This window comes from Odontesthes bonariensis, chromosome 2 (genome assembly GCF_027942865.1).
Source record: "Odontesthes bonariensis isolate fOdoBon6 chromosome 2, fOdoBon6.hap1, whole genome shotgun sequence".
Lineage (NCBI taxonomy): Eukaryota > Metazoa > Chordata > Actinopteri > Atheriniformes > Atherinopsidae > Odontesthes > Odontesthes bonariensis.
This window is the reverse complement of record NC_134507.1, coordinates 13,606,828-13,622,660: the sequence shown is the minus strand read 5'-3', so window position 1 is coordinate 13,622,660 and position 15,833 is coordinate 13,606,828. Positions and strand designations below refer to the sequence as shown.

Sequence of the window (15,833 nt, the reverse complement as noted above, 5' to 3'; positions counted from 1 at the left end):
TATAACTCTTAGGGGAAAGAGTAGTTGGACTCATCAAGAAAAAGTCACTCTCTCGGTGTCTCTTTGCAGTCTGTGGTAACTATATTTGTCACTGAAACCTAACTGACATTTTACGTTTTCTTCTTTCAAGGAAACTCAGAAACTGTGGTTTATCTTGACAGAAAACATCTGCAGAGGGTCATGTAAAAGAACTGCCCTTTAGGGCTTTTCTTCCTTTAAGGAATCAATGTGATGCAGGTGTGTAGAGTCTTTAAAGTTTAAGATGGTATGTAAGTATGGGAAGACATTGACATTTTACAAAGCCTACTATTAGAACAGTTCACCTGACATCTGCAAGAAACAGGGGGGGGACGCTAAATAACATAAGATTACACTTCAGCTAATTCCCTCTTGCTTTTTTCAAGGGTTCAAGGGAAACTTTGGGAATCTCTGAGCCAGAGCTAAGCATTTGACAACCAATTAAAATTTTGTATCAGTATTAATCAGCATGAATCAGTTTGCCTCATTCCAAACCTTGAATTTCATTGCCCAGAAATCCAGTTTCTTCAGTTATCCAAAGAGAAGTTGAATAAAAGACAATGGAAATTCAGTCTAATCCCTGGGTCACTAACATAAAGAAGCAAATATACGACCTGATGATTAAACTCTAAAGGAACATGTAGATTAAACAACCAGGCATGGCCTGACAGGAAAAGGGATGTGTTGGTTCAGAAGCACCTCCTCAGAACAGTATATTTTAAACAAATGTTGTCGACCAAGCAAGAGATGATTGTCTCAAAATACAAAAACTCCAGCATTGCAAATATCTCATATGTTTCTAAACTTGAAAAAGGTTGCACATGACATGAGTGGCTGTTTTCCTTTTTGTACTAAGAAAGAAACAGATGTGAAAAACAGTACTTTATAAATTACAGGTTTCGGCATGGCTTGAAAGAGGATGTAAGCGCTCAGATATATAAAGAAAACGAAGGGGAAAAAATGAAAACAGGAACCAGATTAAATCAGTTTTCATCCTTCATCCGTCTTCAATTTCAACATCATGGATTTAACTGGGCTGTAGCAACACAAGACTCCCGGTGCTGAGAGAATTGCACATTATTATCACCTTGAAAGTAATAATCATGACATTGTCCTCAGGGAAGACAGGGCATACTGTTAAAATTATCTCGGTCCTACAATAACAGACCATGTAACAATATATAACTGAAACAAGATTATTTATGTGTCGCTGCTCTGTTTCATCATGATCATTCTAGATATGAACCACAAAAAAAAAGACTTAAAAAAAAATGTATAGTCGTTATCAAAATGGAAACCTATCCTACAGTATCTCCAGGAAGGCCAGCAACTGAGCCAGCTTTCCACAGCTCCCCTTAGAGACAGCATGTGTGTTAAAGATTATCTCTACAGTCATCACAGCACTGAGCTCCCCATGGCTCAAAACCTTCTGATCGATGTGTTAAGTTAGAGTCCAAACATGATCATATTGAGGACTGTTGATCATCATTCTGTTTCATAAAACACGCTTTCTTCTCCTCTGCAAATGCACCCTAAAGTAAAAGGGTTCCCCTGGGCATAACAGTGAACAATAGTCCTTGTTAAATAGGGTGTGTGGTCAAATGCACGGTAATCTCAACCAGTTGATTATCGATTTGCTCTTAAATAATCACATCATCCATACTTCAGAAAGGAACCAGTTAACAACACTTTGTCACAGATGTATTCGAGCAGATGTTTTCAGGCAGCCAGATATTTGCCGTGCAGATTTCAACATTGTACCACGGAGGACTTCATGGCTGGATTATGGCTCCACCTGGATCATAAAGTACAGAGATTTCCTTCAGTGTATTATTATCCGTGGTGGAAGAAATTGAATTTCACCGTGAAATTTACAGCTGCCAGAATACACATGAACCAGGTTAAGTCGTAGCTGTTGACATCTTTGTGTGCCTTCAACGATAAATCGATACCAGTAGCAAGATCAGCACAGAAAAACAGTAACCTGGTAAAGTCAAACTTATTTTTCCTCCAAAAATGGAATAACTGGGGTTTATGAAAGACAGAATTTCTTTACATCCTTCTTTAGGAAATAGATTGTGTATTTAATCTAATGAGAAATATAACGGTGAAAAGGTTTAACCCAAAAACATGACAGATGTACTACTTGAGAACATATTTGAGTGGCATCTAAATAATAAAAGTAAAGAGTAATTGCTCTCAATGTTTAAATAGTTGGACACACATTAAGTTTTCAAATACTAAGAAAAATTTATTGAATCAAGAGGTTCCTTCAAGAAAACGTATACCTGTGCTACTGTCTTATGTTTGATTGTTTAACTTTGAGCATCCAGCATCTTAATTAAGGTCTTAAATGTGTTTTAAATGTGTCTTTGCTGCCTTATTAAATTTTTTTTTTGCAATCTTGCTATCTTTTGTTCATAATTGTGCCCAGATTTGTCCTTTACCATTGATAAACTGTGGTACCACGTTTTCAGAAGCATATAAAACACTGGTTTTAAAGCTTGGTGATACAGTAATTGAGCATGACTACAGTATAGATGCATCTTTGGCTTCAGAAACATTAATATCCTGGGTATCCTCTCTGGTTTGTATTTTACCTTTGAACCTCTTTCTTAATTTTTTGTGTTCTTTGATGTAAATTGCTCTGTAGATGTGCAACAAAAGATCAGGCATTGTCAGCATTTCATGTAAGAAACTTTTATTGCGTAGACAAAAAAGACTATAAAAGAATCATAAAAGGCTCATGCTTTATGGATTGTCATGGAAAATATGTTTCACAAAAGCTGGATGTATGAGAAAATAAGACGGCGGATAAACAACAACTGTGTGTACATTCATTTGGTAGAGTTAAACAAAGTAAGCTGATGAAATTAAATTATTTTTATAAGATTGACTGAGGAATGCATGTCTGACTTAATATATTTTAAAGCAACATTAGTGACAAATTAAAAGAACACTGTTGAAGACACAGGTACCAACTCTAATGTTAATGTGAAGTGACAGTTGAGTTCACAAACAGTCTGTTGTAACTCTGAGAACCCCAAACTCTCTCTTCTCTTGCTCGGGAAGCTAATGTGCATATGTGAATAACAAGCAAACATAACAGCGTTTCTGTGTCGCCCCTCTGTGAGGACACATTCCTCACTAGTCTTGCTGCAGCCTTGTCATACCAAACAACATGTAAAAATGTGACCCATATGGTCTCCTTTTCAAGAGGGACTGATTGAGCTGTATGGAAGTCATAGCCCACCCACAGAATCGGAATAAGGAGAACCATATGTGGGGAGATGAATTAGGTAAACTGCACAACATTTTTATTAGATACAATTTCACTTGCCTTGTGGATGGACTGCAAGGTGACACTTTGAAAATAAACTCCAAGCCACGGAAAGAAAAGGACTCCTGGTTAACACAGGAAAAATCGATGAAACATGGACCGACTAAACTAAATGAACAATAACTGATATTTAGAGAAACCATATTTGTCTGTGCAAAATATTATCAGAAATGGCATCTCGTCAATAATCTAAGCTGCCTGTATCACGGCTGACAGTACATGTTGGTTGACCAAATTTGTTGATATTCAGTTAGAATTATCATTAGTCATCGAACCAAGAAAAATTACTCTGCTAAGACTGTGGGCAAATGTTGAGTTTCACAGCTAATGGATATATTCATGTAAAATACGACATTTCTTTTATAGACTGCCAACTATATTTAATTTTCATTACAAATGTTTTGATTCGGAACACTTGTTTGCAAAATGAACATCTTAAAATAATTCAAAACACGCTACAAATAAGTGTTAGAAATCAAAGGAAGTGTTTAAGAAGTCTTAAAGAGATTTAATGGTGAAGCAAAATATATATCTGTGTAGTCTTGAAATAAATTCCTCTTCAATCCTCCTACACCCTTATAATCTTTCTTCTTTATAAATCATGAAAATTCTGCTTATAGTCTTGCGTCCAGAGCTGGATTTTGATATGGATGACTAAGGCATTTTTTCTGATAGTGATTTTTATTTTTATTTTTTTTAAGCCAGAACTAAATACAAATAAACGTATCTTGTTGGATTTAATCTGTGATTCTCATATTGTTCAGGACATCTCTGAGTGGCCCCAGGCACAGACACCATCTCCATCGGTGTTCTGATGAGATCAGTGGCGTGTTATATCTGTGTTTTGTTTTTCCTTTGCAGTATTTCTCAATGTGCTACCTGTTAGCCGTGTTTAGATGACAATAAAATTACCGGAATTGTCAACGTTTATGACTTTTGACACACAGCCAGATCCAGTCTGGTAAGAGCTTCAGGACAATCTATCCTTAATGAATATATCGCATTTGCTGAATAAAAGCACATGTTCTTAGCAGATGCTGACAGGGACATGTCTGGTTTTCCAATCAAGGAAAGAGAACAACGCGTTTGTTGAAAAAAAAGGAGGGGGAAACTTGATATAAGCACCTGGAAACACATCCTGACATTACACAACTGTATTTACGTGAAGTCAACAGTGTGTTGTGACATATAGTATACACCAAAGGGCACGGTGCATGAATAATTCACAAGAAACCCTTTAAAAAAAAGTAAACAATCGGGGGTTGTGACCTTTTTCCAGCATATTTCAGAAGTGGCGACTAGATGTGCTCTTCAGATGAATGTCAAGGCACCTCTGACTCATTGCAGGCTTTTTTTTTACCACAGGGGTCTCAGAGGAGTAGGGGCCACTATATTAATCTCCCTGAGTATGGCATTTGTGACTCTTTCTCTCTCTTTTTCATGTGGTCAGGAGGTTGCTGTCGAGAGGGTTGTGTCGTTTTGGTGAACTTAAATAGAAGCTCATTCATTGCGGCTCCTGCGTTTTTGACGAGGTAGAAATGTAGCTGAATTGGAAAGAATCCATAATATTAAACAGTAGATGGGATTGTTAAGTGTGAGGAGTAATCATGCCAGGCAACAGGCCACAGGAATGCAAATCACCCCTCAAGCCAAGAGTTAAGTTAGCAGGTGGCCTCTTCTATTCACCGAATGTCAACACTCCTTTCGATGGAGCCCACATAACATCTGGGCTGGCCAGCCACTGCTTTTAATTAAGTGAAATACAGTCACTCAATGTTCTGCCATGTCAGAAAAAAAAAGTTAAAAAATTGGGAAGGAGGGGGTAGAAAAAGGTGTAACAGTACATATCCTGTGTTCACTGAAGGTCAACACAGTTGTGTAAATAAAAATGTATCCTTAACCTAATCCCTACATTTCCAAGACCATTGAAATCCCTCTGTAATCAGAGTACTCTTCTGGATATAGGACATCTTTTGCACTCCTTTGGGGGTTGTGCTTATGCTGAATGAGATGGAAGCAACAACTCTCCCTCTGTTTTGTTCAGGGCCACTGTTTCATTCTCAAGGGTGATTTTTTTAGCTTAAACAGATGGCAAAATAAAAAATTTGATCTTACAGAATGCAAGTAAGCAGAACTGAACCGTGATCATCAAACTCTGGGGTTTGGTATGGAGGTCACAGCATTGCTTTACTGTTTGCACTGTACCACTAGTATTACCACTCCCTGGGAGCACGTCAACAGTTTATATCACGCTTGCTAAACATTTATAAATCTGAGACCGTAGTCCGGCAACAGAATGCAAAACATCCGCAGAGCTCCAAACAGAAATACAAAAGGACAAGATGTATTTGAAAAGGCTGGAGGACTTACATGGTGGAGGGGGGTTCAAACATACGTATAGTTTAGGTTTAAAAATGGAACAAGAAAAACTCTGAAATCATATTATATCAAAGCAACGGGTAAGAGCTGTCAAAAGGTACATTTATTGAAATACACAACACTCTACATTAAGATATGCTTCCCAAACATCAGCTAGATTTACTGTGGAGCAAAGATGTCTGTAGCTATGATAAGGAGAAATGATGAACAGTGCTAATGGAAGAGACTTACACAAACATTGTTAGACAGTTCATAATTTATAGAGCTTTCATAAACGAACACTCAACATTATACATATTTTACTGCAAAATTACACACACTCAAATATGAGAAATATTAAAAAAAAAAAAAAAAACTTGTGAAGACGCTGATGGATTGAAAATAGTTCCAGGCAGTTTGGTCTAAAATAGAGAACACACACATCCTTTTTTTCTCCGCAGTGATTCAGTTCAACTTCCAATGCTTCTAAAACTTCAACTTGCGATGTTCATTCTAACAGCATCACACTGAGGACTCCCTTGTTGATAAAGTTAACGTGTGGTCCTGTATTTCATGACATTATTCTGCATGTGTTAATCATCTATGAATGATCCAATATGGGTATGAACTAATACAAAACTCAGCAAAGAAGTAAAGCACATTACATACTCACCAACAAGTATAATTCCTTAAGTATATACAACACAGTTTAACAATGGAGAGAAAGATAAACAAGCAAAAGGGGAAGCAGTCATTATATCTCCAGTGAACAGTTTACTCATAAAAGTCATCATACAAACCAGAGTATATGCCAAAGGACACAGAAATAAAATGATAACTAATATAAAGTAAAATCAAAATTTCGTCCTAAACATTTAAATATCAAAATATTCAGTGCTATTTTAAAAAAGGAGAATAAATTAAGTAATAAAACGATATATATACATAATACTGTACATCACATCACACCTGCAGCAGATGTGTTTTCCAGCGATTCCCATATCAGATTGCATAAATTAACCTGCCTCCCAACTAATGGCACCCACAAGATCTGACTACCATATTTCTGTATTTTTTCAGGATGACGTTTGAGCTGTCATCAAAGTAAAGTACTGATATTGCATTGAGCTTGGTTGGGGCGCAGCAGGGCTTTGGCACATTGTCAGGAAACATTAAATGGACCTATAAATGAGAGCATACGCATAGTAGGTTTAAGAGAGGTGCAACAGCATTAAGTTTCAAATGAATTTGAAATGGTAAGGACATTATTAGCCAATAATATGATTTCACTGCCACGTGCATGCGCAATACAATCTAAAGAGCACTCACCAGGGTTTGCACAATTGCATGGTTTGTTGCATTCATGTGTGCATTGAGTGGAAACGAGCATTCACCATCACAGTAAAACGCTGCATAGCCCTCTGGTGCAATGATCCAATCCTTAAGAAAAAGGACAACAGTTAGCTAACGCCAGCCTGACCACCAAGTGTTAGTTCTATAAACTTTTTTCGTAAGAAATGTCAAATAATTGTGTGTTACCTGCCAGCCTAAGTCTCGGAAGCTGACATAAAGCTCATGCTTCTTGCAGGCTTGCTTCTGTTCACTGGTGTTATATTCTGAAAAATAAGCTAATTCATTAAAACAGAAATGACACATTACACAATTACATTGTACAATAATTCACCAATGAATGGGCTCGAGTGTCAATTGTTTTTTTAAATAACCATGTGATGTGGTCTCTCAGTCATTTTGAGTATTGAAATACACTACTCACACAAATGTTATTTCAATTCAATACACTTAATGTATGGATTGGAATGAATACATACAAAACTGTGAACGATGTGGGCTCATATACGTGGTAAAAGAAATATTAATAATCTAAATATGATTAACATCTGAACTGCATCATAAGTGCACAAACCTCCAGTTTTCGGTGGCCTTGATGATTCTTGTTGATTGTTAGATTTATTGCGGTTGTGGTTCTTCTTTTTCCCACCAGCAGCTCTGACAGAGCGAAGCAACACCCCACTAGCCTTAAAGAAAGCAACCAGGAACGGCTGTTTGGACTGGGGCCCGTTCCTCCCGATTATTCCAGCAGATTTCATGTTGATACTTCGTCCTTTAAGAAAACACAAAGTAAATAAAGCCTTCACAACAACGAGAAAACGGCTGATTCGGTAATATTTATGGCCAGTTTCATTGTGAGTCTCACCTCAAAATACAAAAACTACATAAAACCATTAACCTTACTTTGTGAATTTAAATCTATTCATTGGTGGGATCATTTGTCTGAAAAAATTAATTTAAGCAATTTTCTAAAAACGTTTATTTTGATCTCAAATGCAGTCACTGTGGATTGTCTTGAAATATGAACTTTTTAAAAACTTTTTTACTAACTTATTGTTTACACAGTGAAAGAGTCTGAAATAAACCTGGGGACAGTTCAAATGAAGAACACAGTTCATCGAAAGGAAAACTTCACTTGCCATCAATAGTTTCCACACAGAGCTGCAGGCCCAGGTTCTGCTGTGGGTTCATCACCCAGTGGTTACTGGTGGCTGTTATGTCAAATACTAGCCAGCCCCCATCGGATGCCTGGACCTTTTTGGAGTCAAGTAAGAATGTTTCTGCATCTCTGAAAGTAAGAGAAAAGAGAAAAACTAAATCTGTGTTAAATACACAAAGAAAACTTAATCAGTTAGACTGAATAAATAAGGATGATTATGGTAGTTTCATCACCTCACCATCGTTATCGATTTGAAACGAAATATATCCTGAAGTATGTCAAGTAAGACTTATCAAACTATTTTTGTTTGCTGGACCTGAAAAGACAGCATTTCAGCTATTATAAGTCTGTGACTTATGACAAACTGCATAGTTTCGTGGTAAAAAATAGGAGCCAAGACTTCAGCTTTTTGATGGACAAAATTTGACAAGACTTATGAATCATGTACATCAGATTTTGTGTATTTTTAGCGTAAGCTTGACACAAGGCATCAATCAACCCTAGCTTGAAAAAGCTCTGCTTTGCAATTTGCGTTGGATTCCTTTCAAGTGGTAGATCGGATATAAGGCAGCAGCTGTTAGGTTTTTGTGGTTACATGGTGCTGGTTGTAGACAACTGAGGTTTTCCATGTGGCCCCAATAGTTCAGGAACTGTTCGTGTGTTTATTATGGGTAAAATAAATCTCCAGATTAATAATTATGAGGGATACACAGCTGAGCTTAATTTTGGAGAGACAGTTTATAACTTAGTTTGTGTTGTAATTTGATTTGTTTCAATGAAAGATCACTAATTCTATGGCCATATTTAGGAGGAAAAATGTTTATCCCACACCTTAATCTGCGGTTCAGAGGTACGTTTCCAAAGAGTGAGAGTGAGAGCTAGTTCTTATGAAAAGATAGAGATGACAATACACTTCTTTGGCAAATATGTTGTAAATTGGGTTTATATATCACTTATCTGTACAAGCAATTTTCTTCCTTTTTCAGTTGCAAAGTTCAGTACCTGTTTAGGATTAAGAGTGAGTCTAATGTTGTTAAGTGAGATCAGGTTAACATCAGACAGAATTTAAAAGTTTAAAACAATATAATTTCACATTTTTGCCTACACGTGTGCACAAGAATGACAGTTTGCAATGTGCCAGTAAAGTCAGTAAAAAACACAACCGTTGGCAAACAATGCAGGTTTCTAAAAAATAAAACAAAATAAATGAAATCATTATGTTTTTTTACAAGAGAAAATAATATTCAAAAGGGCTTAGTATTTAAGCTAAAGCTAAAGTACTCTAGCTCTTGCAGGATTATATGGCGCACAAAGAACAAATGGGAAAGAATCCTATGTTTTGAAATCCTATGTAGTGCACAATAGGACGCTGAAAGAGCTGAACTGTTTTCCCTGGGGTTATAAGTGATAAATGTGTGCTCATAGAGGACTGAGGTGGCGTAGATAGGACCCTGGTAAGATGGATCCAAATTTGTTTAAATAAACTCTCCAATTTCACAGTCATATAACTGTGCAGTAAGTTTCTTCTTTAACAATGACTGCAACCTCGACTTAACCCTGACAAAGTCAGGGTTAAGTCTTTTAAAGTCATGACGTGGGGGGAGAGAGGTGCAGCCAGAGTTTTTTGCTTGGCTTGACTTAGCAAGATTGCTATTAAAAACTTTGTCAGAATCTTAAACCCCATCTGATATCCCTACAAAATGGCAACAATTTTCTTATCCATGAGTGAGTTTACATATGGATTTTGTAGAGTAAGCCAGCTGAAAATCATTGGCAGTGGTGAATTTGCATTTGCAGTTTTTGTATAGGCAGCATTCAGTCTGATAAGGTCGAAGGAAGCACAGAAGCGTACGGCTTGGCAAAGGAATAGCACTCAGTTAAGATGACGTTAAGATGACTTGTTCCTTTTTGTGAACACTAATTCAAATGCCTTGTTCTTGGTGAAAACATGTGTGAAAACATGAACTGAGCACACTCCCCCTTTAAGATGGCAGAGTCCATTGACTTAGACCTTTTCAAAGCCCAAGAGGGCCATATCTTTCCTTCAATCACCCACACACATTTTTGGCAAGCTAATGTGGGCCCACTTTTAAGTACACCCCTGTGTATTCAGCTATGTCATGCTTTAAACTTCCGGAATATTGTTAAGGCAGGCAGGTGGTCAGTGATCATGGGAGCACCCAAGGGAGCCCCTTTGCCCCTAATATGGGCCCTCGTAGTTTCAGCTGGGACACAGCCAGCTTGGCAGGCAACACAAGACGAGTGATAACTGATGGACCTTCCAGGCAACATAAGTGGCCAACTTGCTAATGGAGTTCTCTTTATCCGAGAACTATATTTGTAAGGCAGACATGGTGACAATGAAGGAGAGCAGAGTTTCAGATAGAAGGACGTTTGTTAGAAGTGGAGAGTCTTAACAATGAAAGGACAATGACTGATGGGAGTACTTGCCATTCTTTAATACTTAATAAGACTGAACACACCAAGGCAGTCTTGCTATTATCACAGTGAGGTACTGACTACTTTTTATGAATATACGCCAGTTTGCACTTTCAAACAGAAAAAAAGACTTGTCATCACTGTGTTTCTCACACTATCAAATAGTGGAGAGCTGACTTGATGGAGATCCTTTGCTACATTTCTTTTATTTAAAATGTCTATAAGAGTCATTATTCAATGCCGAATTCATTTTCTCTCAAATGTCAAGGATCAGCCGGGTCAACTTTAAATTACAAGTTCTTTTTGAAAATGTATAACCTCTAAAGTCTGTGAAATATCCTTTAATCAGTGGTAGTGGCACTATCAAGCATCAATATATATATTCAAATCATCAAGTATAAGTGTCTTATTTGGCCCCTGCCAAAAGGTTATGTTAAGTCGCTGAACTATAATTACTGATTTGTTGCAGAGACATAAGCGGCATTTGTAGGTTTAGGTCGGTTGATAAAATGCTGGGAAATGTTTATTTTTTTTCTATACGTCGCCTCGAGTTTAAAATGTCAAAAAATTACAATATTCTTAGCTGAAATTATTTAGTGTGAAAGCACAAAGCAGCAGAAAACTTAAAAAATCTTTTGTAAATAGAACAGTACTTGTAAAAAAAAAAAAAAAAAAGCAGCTATTTACAATCCACCACTGTCTAAAATGTGGGATTTTGGTTGATTTGCCACTTACTTGTTTTGATATTCCCTGATGACTTGATATATCGTAACCTTCAGAGTGATATTATTGTAGCGCACATGACTGCGGTCCTTATAGATCCGAAACTCTGCGGCAGTCACCGCCTCTCCATCTGGGATCTGAGTCAGATCAAAACGGAACTCCTTGTAGTGTCTTCTTTGGTGAGAAAAATCTTTATCTTTCTCCACTGGGAAAAGAAAATATTTTACGATTAACTTAATTTTCTACCGGCAACAAATCTATACATATGAAATATGAGTTCAAAAGAGAAAGCCAGCACAGAAAAGGAATCATCTATCACATCTTCTTTTACATTCAGGTTCCAATCCAAACATTTTGACTACCAACAAAAGCACTTTCCAGTTCATTAAATCAGTCAGCTGAATACAGGTAGCAGTTCCCAGACAGGCCCTCTACTGTGTGCAGTACTGCATTCTCTGGCCATGATGAATGGGCTGTCAGTTAAGAAAAACAGGCTGATTTCAATTAAAGACACTTTCGTCTGCTCCTCAAGTGAGAGAAAAGACCAGACAGGATTCTCCAACACCATGTGAGCGTCTACCATGACCTCATTTCTGACCTCCTACTGACCTCTGGTAAAGTCCCTACAGAGTATTTAAATTATGTTAGATATTTGCATGTAATTTTCCCTAATAAAATAGATAAAGCATCTTTTTTTCAGGGGGGGTTGAATTTATTTATTTATTTTTCATCAAAGATGATGAGCACGCAAAAATGAGTGATGTGAACCGTCTCACACCCTACCTTGGTAGCAGAAAAGAAGCATGCGGCTGAGGTCAACGGATGCTCTGCGATTGGTGGTGATATCACGCAGTGCATTTCCCTGATATTTTATCGAGAGAGAACGCCTGTGGTTACTTAGCACAAACAGGTCAGAGGTCAGGGCTGTCTTCTACCCACTGAGTGTGTTCCATTAAGTTAGCCACAGGCTGTAATCTGAAGCAGAAGTGCCACTGAGAGCAAAGAGCTTTTAACTTTCAAATTGCTAAAGATTCAATAATACTGACTTTTACTCCCCACCAAGAGTCGCATGCATTCTTGTTCTGTTGCGCATTAATTAAATTCAGCCTGTTTTACCAGGACTGTGTTATAATTGTCAAATAACTGGTGCTTTAATGCCATGTCTTCAGTCCTATTTGTGAAAGTTACTGGCGTTTTAAGCGACTGACTTCTTATCAATATTTTGAAAGTTCAAATGGTTACAGTAAACACATCAAACTGCATAATGAAAGGTCACATAGACGTTTCTAAAACAGTTGAGGCCAGTCGCTATATTTGAGTGTACTGTAATAAAGACAGAGCCCCATTGAGCCCTTCGCTGACAGTCCCCAGAAGTGGAACAGAGCTTTCAAGGCTGACAGTGTACATGCTCTGGTATAGTTGTAATTGGAAACAGATGGGCTCAGACCAAGGTGAGGGTTTATCGTTTCGACCAACGTTACACAAATTTACTTTCACATGCTTTAGTCAATATTTTAGAGAATAACATCCTCAAAAACACACAATACACACAACACTGTGTTAGAGTATGTTGGTTATGAAGTATGTTTTGAATATTTTCAATCATCCATTTTCCACGTTTTGGTATCTTGCCATGTGACTAATATTTTGCTCTCCTCATAGAACATTAAATGCTTGAAATAACAGAAGTTGACAAACGAGGCGGCTGCTTTCTTTAAGCGACAGAGACTCACATATAGGCATCCATCAATATCACTCCCCTTTTAACAACAGGAAATAATTGAGACCAATTTTCTCAAGGTCAGACAGTCATCTGATAAGCTGCTCTGAACTGCTGGGTTAAGGGGTCGCAGCTACCGAACAAATGCAATCATTATACAGATCGGCAGCTATTTTAATGGAAAGCAGCACAAATTGTTCAGATCACAATGTTGGGCTTGATTCGGGAGAATACAAAAGCATTTCACACACAAGGCTAGAGTTACCCCTTAGTGCGCTGATAGTGATGGATGTGTGAAAATATCCCATTATTTACATTTTATGTATACTTTTCTGAGACATTAGTCAAGGAGGGAGTTAATGCAAAACTAAAGCATGATTCTTTTTTCTTTTTTTATGGGACCCGTTTTAGTTCTAGTTGTTTAATAATAATCTACATGTGTAAAATCCTACTGTTAGCCTATCATGGCTGTGTAATTTCAGCAATACAACAAGCAGACCAAGTAATGTATTTATACATCTATAGCTGGCTATGGAGCTGGAATGTCTTCTTGAATGTAATCTAACTTAATAGATCAAATCTTTTTTCTTTCTTTTTTTTTCTCCAAGCAAAATAATAAAGTCAATCCATTTGAAACCCATGACTTCAATGTCCATGGATGTAATAGAAATTAAGAGAAAACTAGTTCATTAATTTGAGATGTAGATGTCAAAACAACCCTGCTTGGCCTAACTATTGATGGGAATCACCAGCATCTCATTTCCGTTGATTCGTTCATTTATTCATTTTGATTGGCAAATCTGCCCACATTAATAACACTCACCTAAATTGACAAAACTCATGACCATATCTGCATCATTGAGAAAGTTGGTGTCGTGCGCCGTGGTGAGAGCTGGACTGTGGCCCAACAGTGGGGCCGCTCTGTAGGGCTGCGCTACGCGGGAGTAGCCGGCATGTTGGGGGTTGTAGTAACTTCTCCTGGAGTGCCCCTGAGTCTTGGCACTGAGGCTCTTCCCTGCACCCCGGTGCAACCCCTCCTCCTCCTCCTCTTCCACGGCCATGGCGTTGTAAAGGTCGAGCATGAACAGCGGCGCGGAGAACGCCTGCTTCCCGGGAGAGAAGGGCCTCGGACGGTGAGGCAAACCCAGGATGGAGAGGATCTCTCTCTGGATCTCCTTGCGTTCGTGATTGCGCAACCTCCTGTAAATAAAACTGGAGTGCACATGGTTGTCACTCAAACCGCATTGAGCGCAGGAGAGAAAACTCAAACAGCTCCACGCAAGTCCAAGAAGTGCACGGTTCATAGGTGTAAGCGCTGTCATCGTGACAAATAGCTCACTTCAAGATGCGAAGGTGAACTACATTGCAAACTGTGAGGATAATTATTTAAAAGTCTGCAAATAAGGAGTCATAGACTTTCCATATTAACAGGTTAAACGGTGGTAACTTGGCTTTTGAGCGCTCTGTCTGTCTGTAAAGGGGGTACCAGCTTGTAGGACAATCGCCGCTCCTCTTCTATGTGCGAGGTTTCTTCGGCCGTTTTTACTCCTCCAAGAGTCCATCCAGAGTCCCCGCCACACCAAGTATTTATGGAGCTGTGACCCCTTCCCTCACCTTACTCCTCTGTCATGAAAAAATACGTAGGTACGCCCAGGACGTTGAGGGATTACTCGGAGTTTCCAAGTGGATGAAATGTGGTGAACTGTCAAAAGTGAGGAGAGAGAAGGACTCGACTCATGCCCCGGCTCGTTTTCTTTTTCTTTTTTTTTCTTCTTTTTTGTCTCAGAGAATGTGTATTGGGACTAGTTGCCCTTTGGGTCCATCCCACACTCAACTTTTATTTTTGCATCCTCCTCTAGCGGTCGCAATAAAACTTCAGCCCGGTCCCATGATGAATGCGGCTGCCCAGGAGTGTAAAAGGAGACACTTGAAATCCGAGAGCCGGTCTTAACGAGTGAAAGAATAATGACAGAGCCTTTTAATCACCTCAAGTTATTGAAGTCCGCGTGTTTACAGGAGAGGGCTCCAGCTGCATTTGCAGACAACAACGAGGATCCTGCTTTCATCTTTGTGTAATTTTACTTATATATGGATGGCGTTACAGAGACAAACGCAAAAGCTAGAAATGTGCAACACATGAAAGGAGACTATATCAGTCTGTGTTCATAATTCCAATACAGTTACAGACACGAGGACATTAAAATGGCATAAAGATAATCAAACATTACAAACTGTAGGCTACTCGCATTGCAGATCTGTATACTAATTTAATCTAATTTAATAAATTAGGAAAAAGAGAAAGAAATCAGTTTTATTTTAGAACATTCAATTTGAAGCAAATAACCCTAAATCAGAAAAATCCCCTCTCAGAGGAGCGTCATATAATTAATATGTTTGAAAGCCCCCCCCCCCCAAAAAAAAAAGAAAAAGAAAAAGAAAAGAAAAAGGAGGAAGAACAGTTCCTTAAAAACTGAGTTTTTCATGCGATTGGGATGGATGGCTACTATCCCAAATGGGGAAACAGTATTGGTCTGTCTGAGAGATCCTTCAGCCGAGACGTTACCGCCATCTAGCGTACAGTCTACACACTTGCATTGTTATTTAAGTCCCTCCTCCTGATAATTACACGCACCGCCTACAGAGGAGGGTCTTTAACTGGAGCTGCACTTAAAAAAAAAAAAAAAAAAAAAAAAACTGGAGCTGCACTCATCCAAGTTTCCTAAAGG

General features: G+C 38.3%; 1 protein-coding gene across 1 annotated transcript; it reads right to left on the bottom strand.

The window, feature by feature from the left end:
- Nucleotides 1–5,923: 5,923 nt before the first annotated feature.
- Nucleotides 5,924–14,840, bottom strand: bmp5 (bone morphogenetic protein 5). Its single transcript, XM_075484088.1, has 7 exons — nucleotides 13,931–14,840; nucleotides 11,400–11,592; nucleotides 8,206–8,354; nucleotides 7,641–7,838; nucleotides 7,256–7,332; nucleotides 7,046–7,156; nucleotides 5,924–6,898 (listed from the first exon to the last, which is right to left on the bottom strand). Exons 1-7 carry the CDS (start codon nucleotides 14,427–14,429, stop codon nucleotides 6,749–6,751), a joined length of 1,377 nt encoding a protein of 458 aa, XP_075340203.1. The 5' UTR covers nucleotides 14,430–14,840; the 3' UTR covers nucleotides 5,924–6,748.
- Between the last annotated feature and the right edge of the window lie 993 nt (nucleotides 14,841–15,833).